General features: G+C 53.7%; 1 protein-coding gene across 2 annotated transcripts in view; it reads left to right on the top strand.

The window, feature by feature from the left end:
• RIBC2 (RIB43A domain with coiled-coils 2) overlaps positions 1 to 11,315 on the top strand; it is a 16,602-nt gene extending 5,287 nt beyond the window's left edge. For both annotated transcript variants that reach the window (XM_034987313.1, XM_034987314.1), the window contains 4 exons: positions 2,277 to 2,395; positions 5,241 to 5,468; positions 9,936 to 10,102; positions 11,163 to 11,315. In XM_034987313.1, the coding sequence (XP_034843204.1) occupies positions 2,277 to 2,395; positions 5,241 to 5,468; positions 9,936 to 10,102; positions 11,163 to 11,241 (593 nt within the window). In that variant the 3' untranslated portion in view covers positions 11,242 to 11,315. The remainder of the gene's footprint in view (positions 1 to 2,276; positions 2,396 to 5,240; positions 5,469 to 9,935; positions 10,103 to 11,162) is intronic.
• The last annotated feature ends 4,181 nt before the right edge of the window (positions 11,316 to 15,496 follow it).

Genomic DNA, 15,496 nt, shown 5'->3' with positions numbered 1-15,496 from the left:
CTCTTCTCTTCTCTTCTCTTCTCTTCTCTTCTCTTCTCTTCTCTTCTCTTCTCTTCACTTCACTTCTCTCCTCTCCTCTCCTCTCCTCTCCTCTCCTCTCCTCTCCTCTCCTCTTCTCCTCTCTTCTCACTCTGCTCTCCAGGAGTGATGTCTCCCCAGATGGCCCACCCCCACCAGACTTCTGCCCTCGCCCTGCCCCGAACCTGCCTGGCCACTGTCACCAGGACCTCCACGCTGTCCCACCCAAGCTCGGTTTTCAGACCTCTCCTTCATCTGCATCCTGTGCCATCGTGGATTACCTCCTCCTCCTGGGAATACTCCTTCAACTGGCTTCCAGGACACACCCTCAGTCCCATGCTCCTCCCCAGGCCCTTTGCTGTTTTCTCCTCTCCTTCCAAACCTCCAGATGTTGTTGCTCACTGGGGCCCTCTGCACCTCTCCTCTCTCAACCACGCTTGTTCTCTTGGTGATCTTAGCTTGTCTAATGGGTTTAAATACCACCCATAGGCCATCATTCCCCATATTTACATCTCCAGCCTGGACTCTTCCCTGAATTCAGATGCATACATCCAGTCACCTCCCGACGTCTATGTGCTCTTAGGTGTCTAATAAATTATCCAAGGCAATACAAGACTCACTGACCTTCCCCCCAAAGCTGACCTTCCACCTCTGTCAATGGGAACTCCACTGTTCGAGTTGCTCAGGCCTCAACCCCAAGCATCTTGATTCCTTCCTTTCTCTCAAATGCCACATCCAGTCCAGCAGCAAATCATCTCAAACTGCAACTACCTCCCTCCAGCTCCACCATGACCATCCTGGACCAAGCTATCAACATCACTCTGTGGGATTATTGCAATAGCCTCTAAGTGGTCTCCCTGCTTCTGCCCTTGTCCCTCTGTAATCTCTTCTCAATCCAGTGACCAGAATGAACCTGCAAAAAATTAAGCTAGATCTTTTGCTCAAAACCTTCCAATAGCTTCTCATTTCACTCAGAATAAAAAACAGATTCATTTCAAGGACCAACAAGGTTTTCACAGTCTGGACTGATCTCCTCCCACACTGCCTTTCATTCATCCCACCCTTGCCACCTTGGCTTCCTCACTTAGAATGTTAAGTGTGTCAGACTCACTTCTGCCTCAGGGCCTTTGCACCAACTGTTTCCTCTGCCTGGAAACATTTCCCTATATATCTGCATATCCTGCCCCTTATCCTTCTACAGGTCTTTGCTGAAATGCCGTCTTATCAGAGAGGTCTCCCCCGACCACTATTTTAAATGGCAACCCTGTACCCTCCCCCATCCCCACACTCTCTTATCCACTTCTCCATAGCACTGATTACTGACATACTGTATGGTTATGTGTTTGTCATCCCTCTCCCTAGTAACCTATCCCAAGCTCAATGAAGGCAGGAGATTTAGTCTGTTTTTTTCACTGCTCGATCTTTAATTCTTGGCACATAGATACCTGTTGAAAAATGCATTCATAGGCCTTTAAAAAAATCTCACCCACTTCCCAGGTTTCCATGTCTGGCTGAGAGCTTTTATCTCAGCATTGGTCTTGCTCCTTGAACTGCCCCCTGGACATATCCCCAGGCACCTCAAAACATTCTGGAAAGTAACCCTGAATTTCTCTTTGGCTCTGCTCCTCCCTCCACCCTTCTCCCTTCAGTGAATGACACCTCCATCCCTAGTCAAACCGCAAACCTGGGAGTCCCCCTTGAGCCACTCTTGTCTCCAGGCCACCCTCAACTCCCATCCTTCTACCTCCTGTGTGTATTTGGAACTGTCCATTTCTCCCATCCCTGCTGTCACCATGGTGATCCAAGCCACCACCTTTTTTTTCACCTGGAGGGACCATGCCGAGGGCTTTCTAATTGTCCTTAATTTTCTTTCTTGTCCCCTCAGTCTATTCTCAACATAGCAGTCAGAGCGCTACTTTTTAAACCGTGTCAAGCTGGACAGTGTCACCCCCACTCCCTCCATTCCAGCTTAAAACCCTCCAGTGGCTTCCCATTACGTATGGAATAAAATCCTCGGCTCCCCCTGGCAGAGCTCCCTTGCCCATTGTGAGGATGACTGATCAGTGCCCCGGCCCAGGACCACAGCCAACATCAGCAATCCCCGGTGGTAATGCTAACACCCCGTGCCCGCACCCAAGAGCTTTACCTGAATCCCCTGCTCTGTGGATGAGGGCAGGGTAAGAAGAGATGCTCTGCGTGCCTGGGAAGGAGCTTGGGGTGGGCACGCAAGGTTTGACTGTGTTTTGCTGCCTTTTCAGAGGACCTCTACTTGAAGACAAGGCTGCAGTTTGATGAAAGAGCCAAGCATTTACAGAATCTGGAAAGCGCCACCAGAAAGGCAGCGTGCACAGCTGTGAAAGAATTCAACAAGAGCCAGGTACACCCCAGGCTCCGTCTCGGGGGTGAGGACACGCACAGGGCCACTTCCCCGGGGGTGCCCCAGCCTCCTGTGCCCAGCTCAGCCCTTCACCGGCTCACACCACACCCCGACAGAGCCCTGCCAGGGCTGCCCAGTTACAGAGAGGAATGGACCCAGTCCCTGCTCCTGAGCTCTGAATCGGGGTGTGAAATTCAACAAAACTAGTCATGTGAGCCTGGGGTGTGGGGGTGGGGCCTCAGTTGACCCTCTAAACCTCAGAGTCTTCTCCAATACCGAGGACTATGACATCTACCTAAACAGATGCTACCTAGCGCTGCTCTGACAACTTGTTGTGGTTTCACTTCCTCTCTATCACCTCTCAGAGCTCTGGTCCTTATGGAGAACAGGTCCACGGGTGCTCATTAACAGGAGCAATTATTATGGTGATGATTAACACAAACGCCTGGCGCCTCCTGACACCTCCCTCCTCTCTAAACTCTGTAGGGCCTCCTTCCAAACACTCCTCCTCACCTGGCCATTCCCTGTTCTCTATTCCTTTTGTTAATTAGATGCGCCCCCCGATTTTCTTTTCAAAACGATTATACTTCCTGGATAGGATGGGGGCCACCCCCGATTCATTTAGCCCACGAGCTGGTTGACCAGAACTATGGTCTGTGAAGTAGGGTGAGCGGATGATGCACCAGAGAGTGGGAAGGGAATAGGAGAATCCTGCCTCCAGTATTTATTTTTAACCTCATCATTTTTAATCCGCATGTTAGTGTGTGTGTGTGTGTGTGTGTGTGTTATGAAGTACATGCTATTTGTATGATCTAATAGTATCGCATTGTGAACTAAAGATATTGGAGACACAAGCTCAAAAATGTCCTACTGGTGGGACATTTATGTCGTCCAAGAATCCTGGAGAGGCCGGACCAGAGACCAGAGAGAATGTTGGCTTTCAGTGGGGCAGGAGGGGGAGGGGTTGTGGGGGTCTGAGGAGGGCGCACTGCTTGGGGGGGCGGAGCCCAGGGACAGACCAAGGCCCCTGGAGCCCAGGTCACAACCAGCAGCCTGCAGGAAATCCAGACATCACCTGGTCCTTGCCCTTCATTTTGCAGACAACGCCTAAGAGGAGAGGTCATTTGCTCCCCGCCCTGCAGAGAATTCCTGGCGGATGGGGCCCTTGATTCTCAGTGTGCTGTGACTGCTCATCCCTTCTTTACTCGCTCAGTTCTCCCAACAGGTTATTCATTAGCCCTCTTGCTGGGGACTGTTTTTGTTGTTTTCTGGAAACCATGTTGCTGCACTAGTTGATGTATTTATTCATTCAGTGACTTTTTTTTTAAGATTTTATTTATTTATATGACAGAGAGAGACACAGCGAGAGAGGGAACACAAGCAGGGGGAGTGGGAGAGGGCGAAGCAGGCTCCCCGCAGAGCAGGGAGCCCCATGCGGGGCTCGATCCCAGGACCCTGGGACCATGACCTGAGCCGAAGGCAGATGCTTCACGACTGAGCCACCCAGGCGCCCCAAGATTTTATTTATTTGACAGAGAGAGACACAGTGAGAGAGGGAACACAAGCAGGGGGAGTGGGAGAGGGAGAAGCAGGCTTCCCGCAGAGCAGGGAGCCCGATGTGGGGCTCGATCCCAGGACCCTGGGATCATGACCTGCGCCGAAGGCAGATGCCCAACGACTGAGCCACCCAGGCGCCCCCATTCAGTGACATTTTTAGTGAGTACCTACAACGTGCTGGCACTCTCGGCTCCCCCAACTCCTCACGTGCACACCGCGAGGCGGCACCATGGAAAATGCCCCCTGTTCGGGGGAAAGCCCCCTGTGGCTTCTGCAGCACAGTTCCTGACTGGAAACAGGCTTTGTCCATTAGCCTGGAATATTAATACAAAGGTCTAGGTAATGGTCCTCAGGAGCAAATCCGAAGCGGTTCAGTCCAACTCAGCAGAGGAGGCACACATTGGAGAGTCTCCCTCGGGGAGGTGAGGCCTGCTCCTTTTGTTAGCCGTGTGTTGTGGTGTCAGGGTTAGGGGCAGGCCCTGGGGCCCAGCTGGGCAGGGACAAGACCAGGCTCTTGTCTGCCACCCTGGAAAAGCCAACCAAGTGCCTCAGTTTTGTCATCTGCCGAGTGGGATGATGATGACACCCACCTATGCCAGTCAGGAGTGGGCTAACTCATGCTGGCGTGGGTGGGAAACACTTCCCAAATCTCAGTCTTGGCGCGCCTGGGCAGCTCAGTCGGTTGAGTGTCCAACTCTTGATTTCGGCTCGGGTCATGAACTCAGGCTCCTGGGATCAAGCCCCACATTGGGCTCCATACTCAGTGGGGAGTCTGCATGAAATTCTCTCTCTCCTCTGCCTCCTGCTTGTGTGCACGCATGCTCTCTCTCTAAAATAAATTAAAAAAAAAAAAAAAAGAAGTCACCACCCTTGTGAATCACTCTGTTGGGGCTTCTTTGTGGCCTATAGCAATCCCGGGGTGACCGGGGCCATTGGGAGGGGCACAGAGCCTTGCCCTGAGGTGAGTGAGGCCAAGCCAATGGGAGATGGTGGCCTAACCTGGGGAGATGGCTCCCGGCTTTGGCAAATTAGTGCAAACACCTGCAGTTCTTACACACACAGCCAGCAGGTGGGGATTCCCTCAGCCCAGCCCACATGCCCATTGTCATCAAGGCAGCCTGGGTCCAAGGGCCTCCCCACATCCATGCCTGACGAGTCTTCTGCCCCCACCCCACCTGTCCCATGTGCACGTTAGCAAACTCTTCCAAGTCAAGGGCTCCCAGCGAGATGTGCCTCAATCCCCATGGGGTCACTCAGGGCATCTTCCTTAATGTCTTCCCACGTGCAGGCCACCGAGTCACTGGAAAGGAAAATTCGAGAGAAAAAACAGGAACAAGAAGACAACCTGGCTGAGATCTCCAACCTGCTGCGTGGGGACCTGCTCTCGGAGAACCCACACCAGGCAGCCAGCTCCTTTGGGCCCCACCGCGTGGTCCCCGACCGCTGGAAGGGCATGACCCAGGAGCAGCTGGAGCAGATCCGCCTGGTTCAGAGGCAGCAAGTCCAGGAGAAGCTGGTACCCGCCGCCTCCCCTCCTCACAGAGCCCGCACACGTAGCCCTGGGCCACCCTCCTGCTGCCTTCCTCCAGCATCGGGTTATAGCTGCTGCCGTACTCATCCCTAGAAGCCCTCAAGGAGTTTCTGTTCTGGGTCGGGGGCATGGGGAGACGAGAGTCAAATAACCCCACACATGGGTGATGTGCTTGGGTGGACGTAAGGCTGGGCCAAGGGGATGGAGGATTTGGGGCTTGAGGGGGGTCACCAGGAGACTAGGAAGTGATGTTGGAACAAAGACTTGAAGAAGGGGAGGGAGTGAGCCACGCAAATATCTGGGGAACGACCACCAGGCAGGGTGAGATTCAAGGGCAAAGGCCTTGAGGCAGGACCAGCTCAACCTGTTCAGGGAAGAGTGAGGAGCCAGGTGGCTGGAGGTGGAGTGAGGACAAGGACAGGAGGAGGTCTGGGTGGTGGAAGGTCAAGGTTCTGGCAGTCCACGGGGAAGACTTGGCTTTTTCTGTGACTGATGGGAAGCTCTGGAGGGTTTTGAGCAGAGGAGTGACACGCTCTGACTTACATTTCGCAGGATCCCTCTCGCAGCTGTGTTGAGGAAGGACTGCATTGGGGTGGGGGTGGGGAGAGGGATCACTGGGGAGGCTGTTGCAGTGGTCAAGGTGAGAGATGGTGCTGGCTGGGTCCAGGGCACTGGCAGCGAGGGTGCTGAGAAATGGTCAGATTCTGGATCTATTCTGAAAGTAGAGAAGACAGGATTGGTTGAAGGGTTGGGTGTGGCATATGAGACCCAGAGGAAGTAAGGATTACTCCACGCCTTCTGGCTTGAGCAGTGAGAAGGATGGAGTTGGCATTTACTGAGATAGGATGATGATGGGAGGAGCAGGTTGGTAGGTGGAGTAGAAGTCACAAGTGCAACTTTGGATATGTTATGTGTGCAGTGCCTAATAGACATCTATATCTGTTAGGATTCTGTGCCTGATCATGGCAGAAAACCCTGACTAACAGCATCTTAAATAAAATAGAACTTGTCTCTTGCATGGAGACCAAATCCTTAGGAAGATAGTCCAGGGCTGGTATGGCAACTCCATGGTCATTGACTAATGTTTTGCCATCCTTGGCACCTGGCTCCCACTTCCTAGTGCAAGCTGGCTGCTTGAGCTCCAGCCATCACATGCATATTCCACCTAGCAGGAAGAGTGCTCGCTTTGGCAGCACATATACCATCTAGCAGGAAGAAGGAATGAGGAAGAACACTTTAAGGACACTTCTCAACAGTTTCATGGGACACTTCCACTTAAATTCCCTTGGATAACACTTAGTCACAGGGTTGCCCCAAAGTGTAAAGAAAATCAGGAAATGTAGTGTTTATTCCAGGCCGTAAGGTGCTGGCAGTTGTTTTATTAAGGAAGAAAGAAAAAATGGCTACCGGAAGACAAGTAATATTTTCTGCCATGACGTCCCAGTAAAGCCAGCAGCTGTAGTTCAGAACGAGGTCCGGGCTGGAGACAGAGGCAGAGAGATATGGCCACACAGACAGTGTTTAAGGCAGTGAACCTGGCTAAGGTGAGTGAAGACAGAAGGGGTCTGAGGACTGAGTCATGGGACAGCCCGCACCCCTACCATTGTTTAGGGAGAGTGAAGGGGCTGGAGAAGGGAAGCCAGGGAGGGAGGAGGAGCCCAGCAGGGGAGCCCCTGGGTCAGACAGTGCCACTGGGCTGCTGGCTGAATGCTGGATCCAGGTGGCAGTCCCTGGCACCTCCCTCTGGAGCATCCTTGGAGGAGGGGTGGGGGAGACCGAAGGTCACAGGCAGGAAGGAAGTGGAGACCACAGGTGCAGACAACCCTCGCAAAGTGTTTTGCTCTAAAGGGTGCAGGGAACGGGGGTGGTAGCCGGTGGGGACACGGGGTCAAGAGAAGGTTTTGGCTTTCTGATTATAGAAGTAACAGCATACTTGTCATTCCACGAAGACAACACAGTAGAGAGGGGGACATTGACACCAGCAGGGACCTGCTGGAGCCTTTGGCCCGGGTGGCAGACACACAAGGCCCTGGCAGCACTAGCTGATGCTTGGGGAGCCCAGGCTGATCATCCTTGGCCGTGGGCGTGGGGCGTGTTGGCGGGGCAGCATGTGGAGCCCCTATTTCCTGGGGAAACAGGAAGGGACGCCAGCAGCTGAGGGGGAGGGGGTCCAGTTGGGGGTTTGGGGATGGAGAATGGGGTGCCAATGGTCATCTAGGAGAGCCGGAAAGCAACGGCCTAGGGGAAGAGGGCAGGATGGCCAGGCAGAGCCGGGGGCCCCCTGGAGGCTGAAGGTCATGAACTTGAAGTATCCCCAGTGAGCGTGGTCAGGTGCCCTGGCCACGCTCAGCTGTAAGGGGTCCATGCTCAGGGCCTGCTCGCAAGTCTGACCAAGTGAGAGTTTCAAGGGCACCAAGGGTGTCTGCCAGGGGGTGTCAGCCACGGACGTTGGGCTGAGCAAGGAGGGACATGAAGACGCAAAGAGTGCCGGGACTAGGAAGTGTGCGGTCAGTGGGTAGGAGGGCCCGGCATGGGGTGAGGGATGGAATAACTGTTGAAATCAGGGGACTGGAGAGTGGGTGGAAGAGGCAGATCAGAATGGTGGAGATTAGGACCCTTGAAGATGGTGACCCTAGGGAGGCTGGCATTCTTGGTAATGACAAGGTGGGGGCAGAAGTCCCCAAAGTGGGGTCTCTGGACCAGCAGCATCAGCATTGCCTAGGAACTTGGGAGAAATGCAGATTCTCAGGCCCCGTCCCAGCCTCCTGAACCAGAATCCCTGGAGCGGGGCCCAGAGTCTGTGGCTAGGAAAGCCCCCCCCAGGGGTTCTGATGCCTGTTGGAGTTTGAGGGTCACTGGTAGCCTGTGCCCAGGGGGTAACAGCTGACGGGTTGGCCCTAGGTCTTTGGAGAGGAGAGGGACTGGCTGAGAAGCCAGGGAAAGGAAAGTTCTCAGGCCTGCAGGGTGGGCGGGGCTGCCCCAGGGTCAGCAGATGACCACCTCGGGTGGGATGGCAGGTGCCTCGGTCAGGCGAGTATAGGGGGAGGGGCAGCAGCCTGGCTCAGGGAATGAGGAGCAGGTGGGACATCTCCCCTGCCTGGTCTCCTCCAGGCCCAGAAGGTCAAGTGTGTGGGAGCGGGAGTGGGGGGCAGCCAAGGCTGAGGCAGGGAAGTAGCCCAATGTGGGAAGAGCTCCGAAGTTGGCATCAGATGCAGGGAATGTTGGTCCCCCTTGCAAGGCCCTGCTCTGTCCCTCTCTCCTGCGATTCAGCTCAACTACCTGGCAGGGAAGGTTGACCATCTGTCCGGAAAGCAGCAGCATCTTTGTCGAAAATGAAGACAGAAAAACACAAAGGGGAAAAACACCTACAATATGTCTCACCACTCATAAATACTCCCCTGCCCCGCACCCTCGTATGCCCCCCGGTGCCCTTCCCTCCTGCCGCCTCTTTCGCGTAGGGAGACCGTTTGAAAAACGGAGATCATGCAGAGAATAGTTAGGTTGCCTGTCTCTGAGTCCGGGGCAAGTATGTCCCCATGGCATTCTCTATTCTTCATGAAAGCATCTTGTGTCATGACTCAGGGCAGCTGTGAGCAGCCTCATTTTACAGGAGAGGAAACTGAGGTTTAGACAGGCAAAATGACTCACCCTGTAGGTGACAAAACCAAGTGTAGCCTCGGCTTAGTCCCTGGGTTGGGGGGCCGGGGCCTCTGCCAGCCCGTCTGTGCCTGGTGGTCTGCTGACCCAGGACTGCGGGGCCACCGGACACTCTAGCCCTGCTCATCGGGTGGCCAGGAACCCTTCCCTGAAACCCATGGAATGGAAGGAGGCGTACTCATCCTCAGACCCGGCCCCACCTGCTTTTGCTTCCTTTTGCCTGGAGAAGGGTGAGCTGACAAAATAATTTATACTCAGGATGGCTGATAAAACTACTCAGGTTTCGGGGAGTGGCCCCTTCCCTCTGCATTCATCCAGTTGCCTCTTCGAAGGCTCAGTGGTTTTTATAGAGGGGTCTGGAAGGCAAAGGGGAATGAACTGAGATGCAGAAATTCACCCCCAAGATCATGAGCCCATTGTCGGGTGGGGCTGTTGCTTCCATATGTTCTAGAAGCGACCGGGTGATCCCAGTGTTCGGCGGCACGCCCCGCTGGTGGCGTCCGGGGTGGGAGGCCCTGCCTTCGGAGCCCTGGGCTGGCCGCTGCTGTCCCTGCAGGCCTCAGAGGGCCGGCTGACACCTTCCAAGTGTGGGACGCACCTGGGCCGCCCGGAATGATGGCAGGTGGGGGTGGTCTCCTCTGATTTCCCGCGCGATGTTGCTCGCCTACCTGCCCCCCCACCGCCCGAGCCTCAGTTTCCCTAGCTGTAAGATGAGAGGCCGATTCTCCTGATGATCCCCTGGACCTCTTCTGGGTCTGGGGACGGGTGGTGGTGAGTCACCTCTCCTCCCTCCAGAGGCTTCAGGAGGAAGAGTGGCAGCGAGACATGGAGTGGGACCGGCGGAGGGCACAGACGGCACGCGCCGCTCTGCTCAGGGAGCGGCGGCAGCAGCACCAGCAGCGAGACCTGCGCCGGGCTCTGGACTGCAGCAACCTCGGCCTGGCCAAGGAGCAGCGTGCGCAGTGAGGGCCTGGGGGCACGGGGGAGGAGGGGTCGGGGTGGGGGAGCAGGCAGCACGTGGGAGTGGAGATCCGGCTGAGTCGTGGGGAGGGTCAGAGCAGGCCGTGTGGGCCCACCCTCCCCGAGTCCTTCCCACCCGGAGGCCCAGGGCCCGTGCCCTGGATCTCCCCGGGGGCCCCCTCGCAGCCGTGGCTTGGGCGGCACGGCCCCCCGGTATAGAATTCAAACAGGAAGGGGAGAAGGGCTGAGAGCCACAGGCCAGAAATTAAGGGCTTGGAAACCACTGGTCCCGGCACTGGCCAGATGACCCACTCTGGGAGGTGCTTGTGGGGACACTGGTGACCCCCAGTGGCTCAGACGTGGGGGCTGGTGATGGAGTACACAGAGGGCACGGGAGCCCCAGGGGAGGGCACTGGGTGAACCTGGGGGAGTCGGAGGGCTTTTCCCAGGAGGCTGCGTGGCTCAGACATGGTGGGAGGACGGTGGCAGCGACCCAGTGCAGCGAGGGGCCTCCCAGGCTGCCCAGGGCCGGCTGGAGTCTCTTCGCCATACTGACAGACCCCAAGAGCTGTTCGCAGTTCCGCCTACAGAAGACGTCAAATGCAGATCCGTCGGTGAACTTGTTGTTAAAAAACACATTATTTACTTATTTACCTGTCTGTTCATCAAGCTCTTGGCTTGAACTTGGCAGAGACCACCAGTATGTTCTGCAATCAGGTGTCTGTTTCCCGGTGGGTCCACTGTTGGCCGGTCACTTCTGTTGGGGGCCCCAAAGAAGCAGTAGAGACGATCTGAGGGGAGTCAGATGGGATGAACAAATGTCTTTACAGCCACGCTATATATGTGGTACATACATGTGTGTGTACTGCATACACGCATGCATGTGTGTGTGGTGTATTCATGTATGTGCGTGTATAGTGTACAAATGTGTATATGTGTGTATAGCGTATATATGTACACATGTATGTATATATACGTGTAGATAGATATAGATTTAAAAAGTAGAATATTTAGGAAACCAGGCCTTTGCTGATTGTTTTTTTCTCCTTGTTTTACTATCAGGAAAAAATATATGGAGGAAGTCTGTACAAATCAACCCACTGAAGATTATTTCACACAATTTAATACACAAAGTCGGTAATAATGAAAGAGAAACCGTTTATGCCTAAAATGCAGTAGCTGTGAAGAGTCACATGTATTAAAAAAAGAAATCCACTCCGTGTCTCGGAGGTCCCCATCTCACTTTTCTCCCGTGGACTAACATGCATAGAACCTCTCTCTCCCTTGCACGTGTATGAGGAGCATTAGTCTCTGTCCAGCTCCGCTCGGAGAGTGTCCCCGGGGTCGGCCGTGGGGGCCGTGAGTGCAGGGATGGAGCAGACGTGGCCCCGTGGAGGACTATCCCAGAGAGAGTGGCGTTTGAGGGGGCCCGCGTCTCACTGAGCCCCGGTGAGCCTGCTGTGAAGGCCAACATGAGCGCTTACTATGTGCGAGGTGTTTGGAACAATCTGACCCTCATGGCAGCCAGTGGTGGGTATCTTTATGACTCACCTGCTCAGGAGAGGAGCCTGAGATGCAGACATGATAAGTGACTTGCCCAAGGTCACGCTGACGGGCAGTGATGGGCCTGGGCTTGAGCCCCGGGGGCCTAGCTCTCAAACGCCTCCCTCTCCTGGCTCCGGTAGCAGCGCCCCAAAGCAAGAGCAGCTTCAGCAAAGCCCTTTACCTCCTGCTCTGGGGGCTCTCTAGCCGGGCGCACACAAAGGCACGTTATCTGTGGAGCGCAGCATGCGACGGCCTGGAGGACCGCACGGGCTGAGGTGGAAGGAGAGGATCCTGTGGACTTCAACAGGAGAGCTCCTGAGGAGCTGTGGGCCACGGAGTGGCAGGATCCGGTGTGCGTGCTTCCGAAGGGGGGCTCCAGCAGCGGCGGGGCCGCCAGAAGAGAGGCTGACTTTGAAGACAAGCGTCCCCGTCTCCTGGCCAATCCAGGCTCACGCGGGCTCCCAGAATGGCAAAGCATTTGAGCGAATGGTCACACTGGGACATAGTTCACACCCAGAGTTCACCTAGTAATGCTGCCACCCCCAGGGCGAGGCGGGGCAGGCGGGTGTGGGGGGCTCCTGCAGGTGCTAGGGCTGAAATAGGAATTGTGATCTTATGCCAGGGAGTGGGGCACAGGCGAGTCCACTGATGTGGGATCTCACTAGTGCCCCTTGTGGATGAGCTTGTTCACTACAAGTCTATGGAGCCGAGGTGTTCTTGGCAGGCCGTCTACTGGCTCAGATTGCCCCTAGGATGTCCCCGTTAGGCAGCGGGGCAATTCCAACAGACCCACGTTGACTATGCTCCTCCTCCCGGGGGAGGAGACCTCCAGATCCATCCTAATCAAGTGCACCCCATGTGATTCACCCCCTCGCCACGGCTGCTGGCCATCCCGAATGCAGTGTGTACTCCTGAGTGACTGACGGTGACAGTACGCCCCCTCGTTTCCTGGGGCTGCCATAACAAAGTAGCACAGACTGGGAGGCTTAGCCACAGACATTTCTACTTCTTCACAGTCTGGACACCAGAGATCAAGGTGTTGGTTGGGCTGGTTCCTTCTGAGGGCTCCATGGCTTCTAGCAGTTTGCTGGCGACTTTTAGGGTTCCTTGGCTTATCGATGCATCACCCTGACCTATGCCTTTGTCTCTATGTGGCATTCTCCGATGTGCCCGTCAGTGTCCAAATTCCCTCTTTTTATAAGGAAGCCAGTCATATTGGACTAGGGCCCAGCCCAGTGACCTTGTCTTAACTAATTCTATCTACAATGACCTTATTTCCAAATAAGGTCACGTCTGAGGTACTGGAGTTTAGGACTCCAACATATCCTTCTGGGGGAACACAATTCAACCCATCACGGGCAGAATGCAGAGGGCACCTGGTCCCATTACCTCCCAGGACAATCCCATTAGGAACATTGGTGGCCAGGCTGAACAAGCCACACTTTGAGGAGGGTACTGGTGATGGAGGAGAGACCGCGCATCCATATTGTCACTCCTCCTCCGCTTGGGCAGGGTGATAAAGTGGGAGACACACAGATAAAGAAGTAGGTCTTGCAAAGGGGCCCAGGATGGGTCACACGTGGGCTGGTAGGCACGGGCAGAAGGGAGATAGCGCTCAGAGGCCGCTGCAGCCGCCAATAATACATTATAGGCCCGGAATCACGGGCCCAGTGTGGAGAGGCATGCTTTAACTCTGAATTTGGCATCATAACAAATGTTCCAGGAGGAAGGGCAGGCTTGGAAACTTTCGGCGCGCGCTTGCTTTCCGTGCGCCCTCTGCTGGTGACCAGAAGCACAACACCTTCCCCGTGGTTCTCAGGCGGGGAAAGTGAACCCAGCCATTGAAGGACCCGCCCAGGCCAGGCACTGGGCAGGTTCCTTCCACAGCCCTGACCCCGTTGCATGCCGCGATCACCCTCCTGCCAAGAGAAAACAGGAGAAGAGAGCTTATGCCTTAGCGCTGGCTGGAAGGCAGAGCCAGGGTCCAGGTGTGGGGCCTCTCAATGACTCTCCTCTGAGAGTCATGGCCCCTTACAGTCTTACACGCACACACACTCTCTCCAGAGGGCCTGGGTTTGTTTTGTTTCTTTTTGTCTCGACATTTTGCCATAAAAATTTCCAAACACAGAAAAAGAGACAGAATTGTACAGTATAGATGCATACGCTACCACCTAGATTTTCCAATTAATATTTTGCTGTATTTGCTTCCTTACCTCTCTCTCCACAGCCCAGCTTCGAAAATTCCACTTATATGCTGCTTACAAAAGACACATTAAGGGGCACCTGGGTGGCTCAGTTGGTTGAGCGTCTGACTCTTGGTTTCAACTCGGATCATGATCTCAGGGTTGTGAGATCGAGCCGCATGAGTGGGGAGTCTGCTTGGAGGATTCCCTCTCTCCTTCTCCCTCTGCCCCTCCCCCTGCTCTGTCTCTAAAATAAATAAATAAATCTTTAAAGAAAAAAGACCCATTAAAACAAAATAGCCTAGAAGAGTTAAAAATAATAGGATTCCAAGGTTATTTGAACTTACCCACATAAGTGAAAAGTGATGTTCACACAAACACCTGTCCACCAATGTTTATACAGCTTGCTTCATACTTGCAAAAACTCGCACGCAGCCAAGATGTCCACACAATGGAATCTGGACAATGGAATGTTATCAGTGATAAACAGAAATGAACTATCAGCCTCAAAAAGACACGAGGGAACCTTAAACGCATATTACTAGAAGAAAGAAGCCAACCGAAAAAGGCTGCATAATGAGTGATTCTAGCTCTATGACCTCCGGGAAAAGACAAAACTATGGAGACAATAAAACGATCAGTGGTTGCCAGGGCGTTGGGGGGAGGGAGGAATGAACAAGGGGAACACGGAGGATTTTTAGGGCAGTGAAACTACTCGGTATCATATTCTAATGCTGGATACAGGTCATCATATATTTGTCCAAACCCATACAATGTACAACGAGGGCCTAAATGAGCAATATATGTTTGTCACAGTAGACAGTGCACTGTGTTCCAGTTAGTGCTTTTGCCTCACCTCCTGCGTCATTAAGGAGGCTGCACGCATGCTTACCTGTGCCAAGCACTATGCTAAGTGCATTCCTTCCACACATCTCAGCTCTTTGCAAGAATCCTCACAAACCAGGATTATTGTCCCCATTTTCCACAGATGAAGTCACTGAGGTGGAGGATTTCTATTTCCAAGGGAATGATCGATATGGCAGAATGAATATCCTAAAATGTTTGTCCACTACCACTCAACCAGATCCCAGATTAATTACAACAAGCAATGTATATGCATTGCTGAGCTCACAAGGGAGTAAATGAAACCATGGAAGTTACACACACACATAAAGAGAACAGTGAACCGAAACTAAAACAGTGAACATTAATGAGAAAGAGGCTGGGGTGGTCCTGGTGGCTAAGGTTGATAATAGGAATCCAAAATTTGGGGGATTAATAATTAGGAGAAAAATAAGAGGCCCTTATAAAGGGAGGGTATCAAAAATTGAGACCTCTGTATTTATCTGGGACCTTGGAAGGTGACTATACCCTTAGTGAAAGGGAGGGATGGGCAGAGACTGCTGGAAAGCGATGAGTCTTCCTTCACTGTGGCTGTGGGATAGTGATGATGATGATGATGGTGATGGTGGTGGTGATGGTGATTTTGGTGGTGATGATGGTGATGATGGTGATGTGGTGATGATGGTGGTGATGGTGGTGTTGGTGGTGATGATGGTGATTTTGGTGGTGATGATGATGGTGATGATGGTGATGATGATGGTGATGATGATGATGGTGATGGTGGTGGTGATGGTGATTTTGGTGGTGATGATGATGATGGTGATG

This window comes from Mirounga leonina, unplaced genomic scaffold (genome assembly GCF_011800145.1).
Source record: "Mirounga leonina isolate KUSES-001 unplaced genomic scaffold, KU_Mleo_1.0 Mir_418, whole genome shotgun sequence".
Taxonomy (NCBI): Eukaryota; Metazoa; Chordata; class Mammalia; order Carnivora; family Phocidae; genus Mirounga; species Mirounga leonina.
The sequence above is the reverse complement of the archived record's forward strand: the minus strand, read 5'-3'. Positions and strand labels throughout refer to the sequence as shown.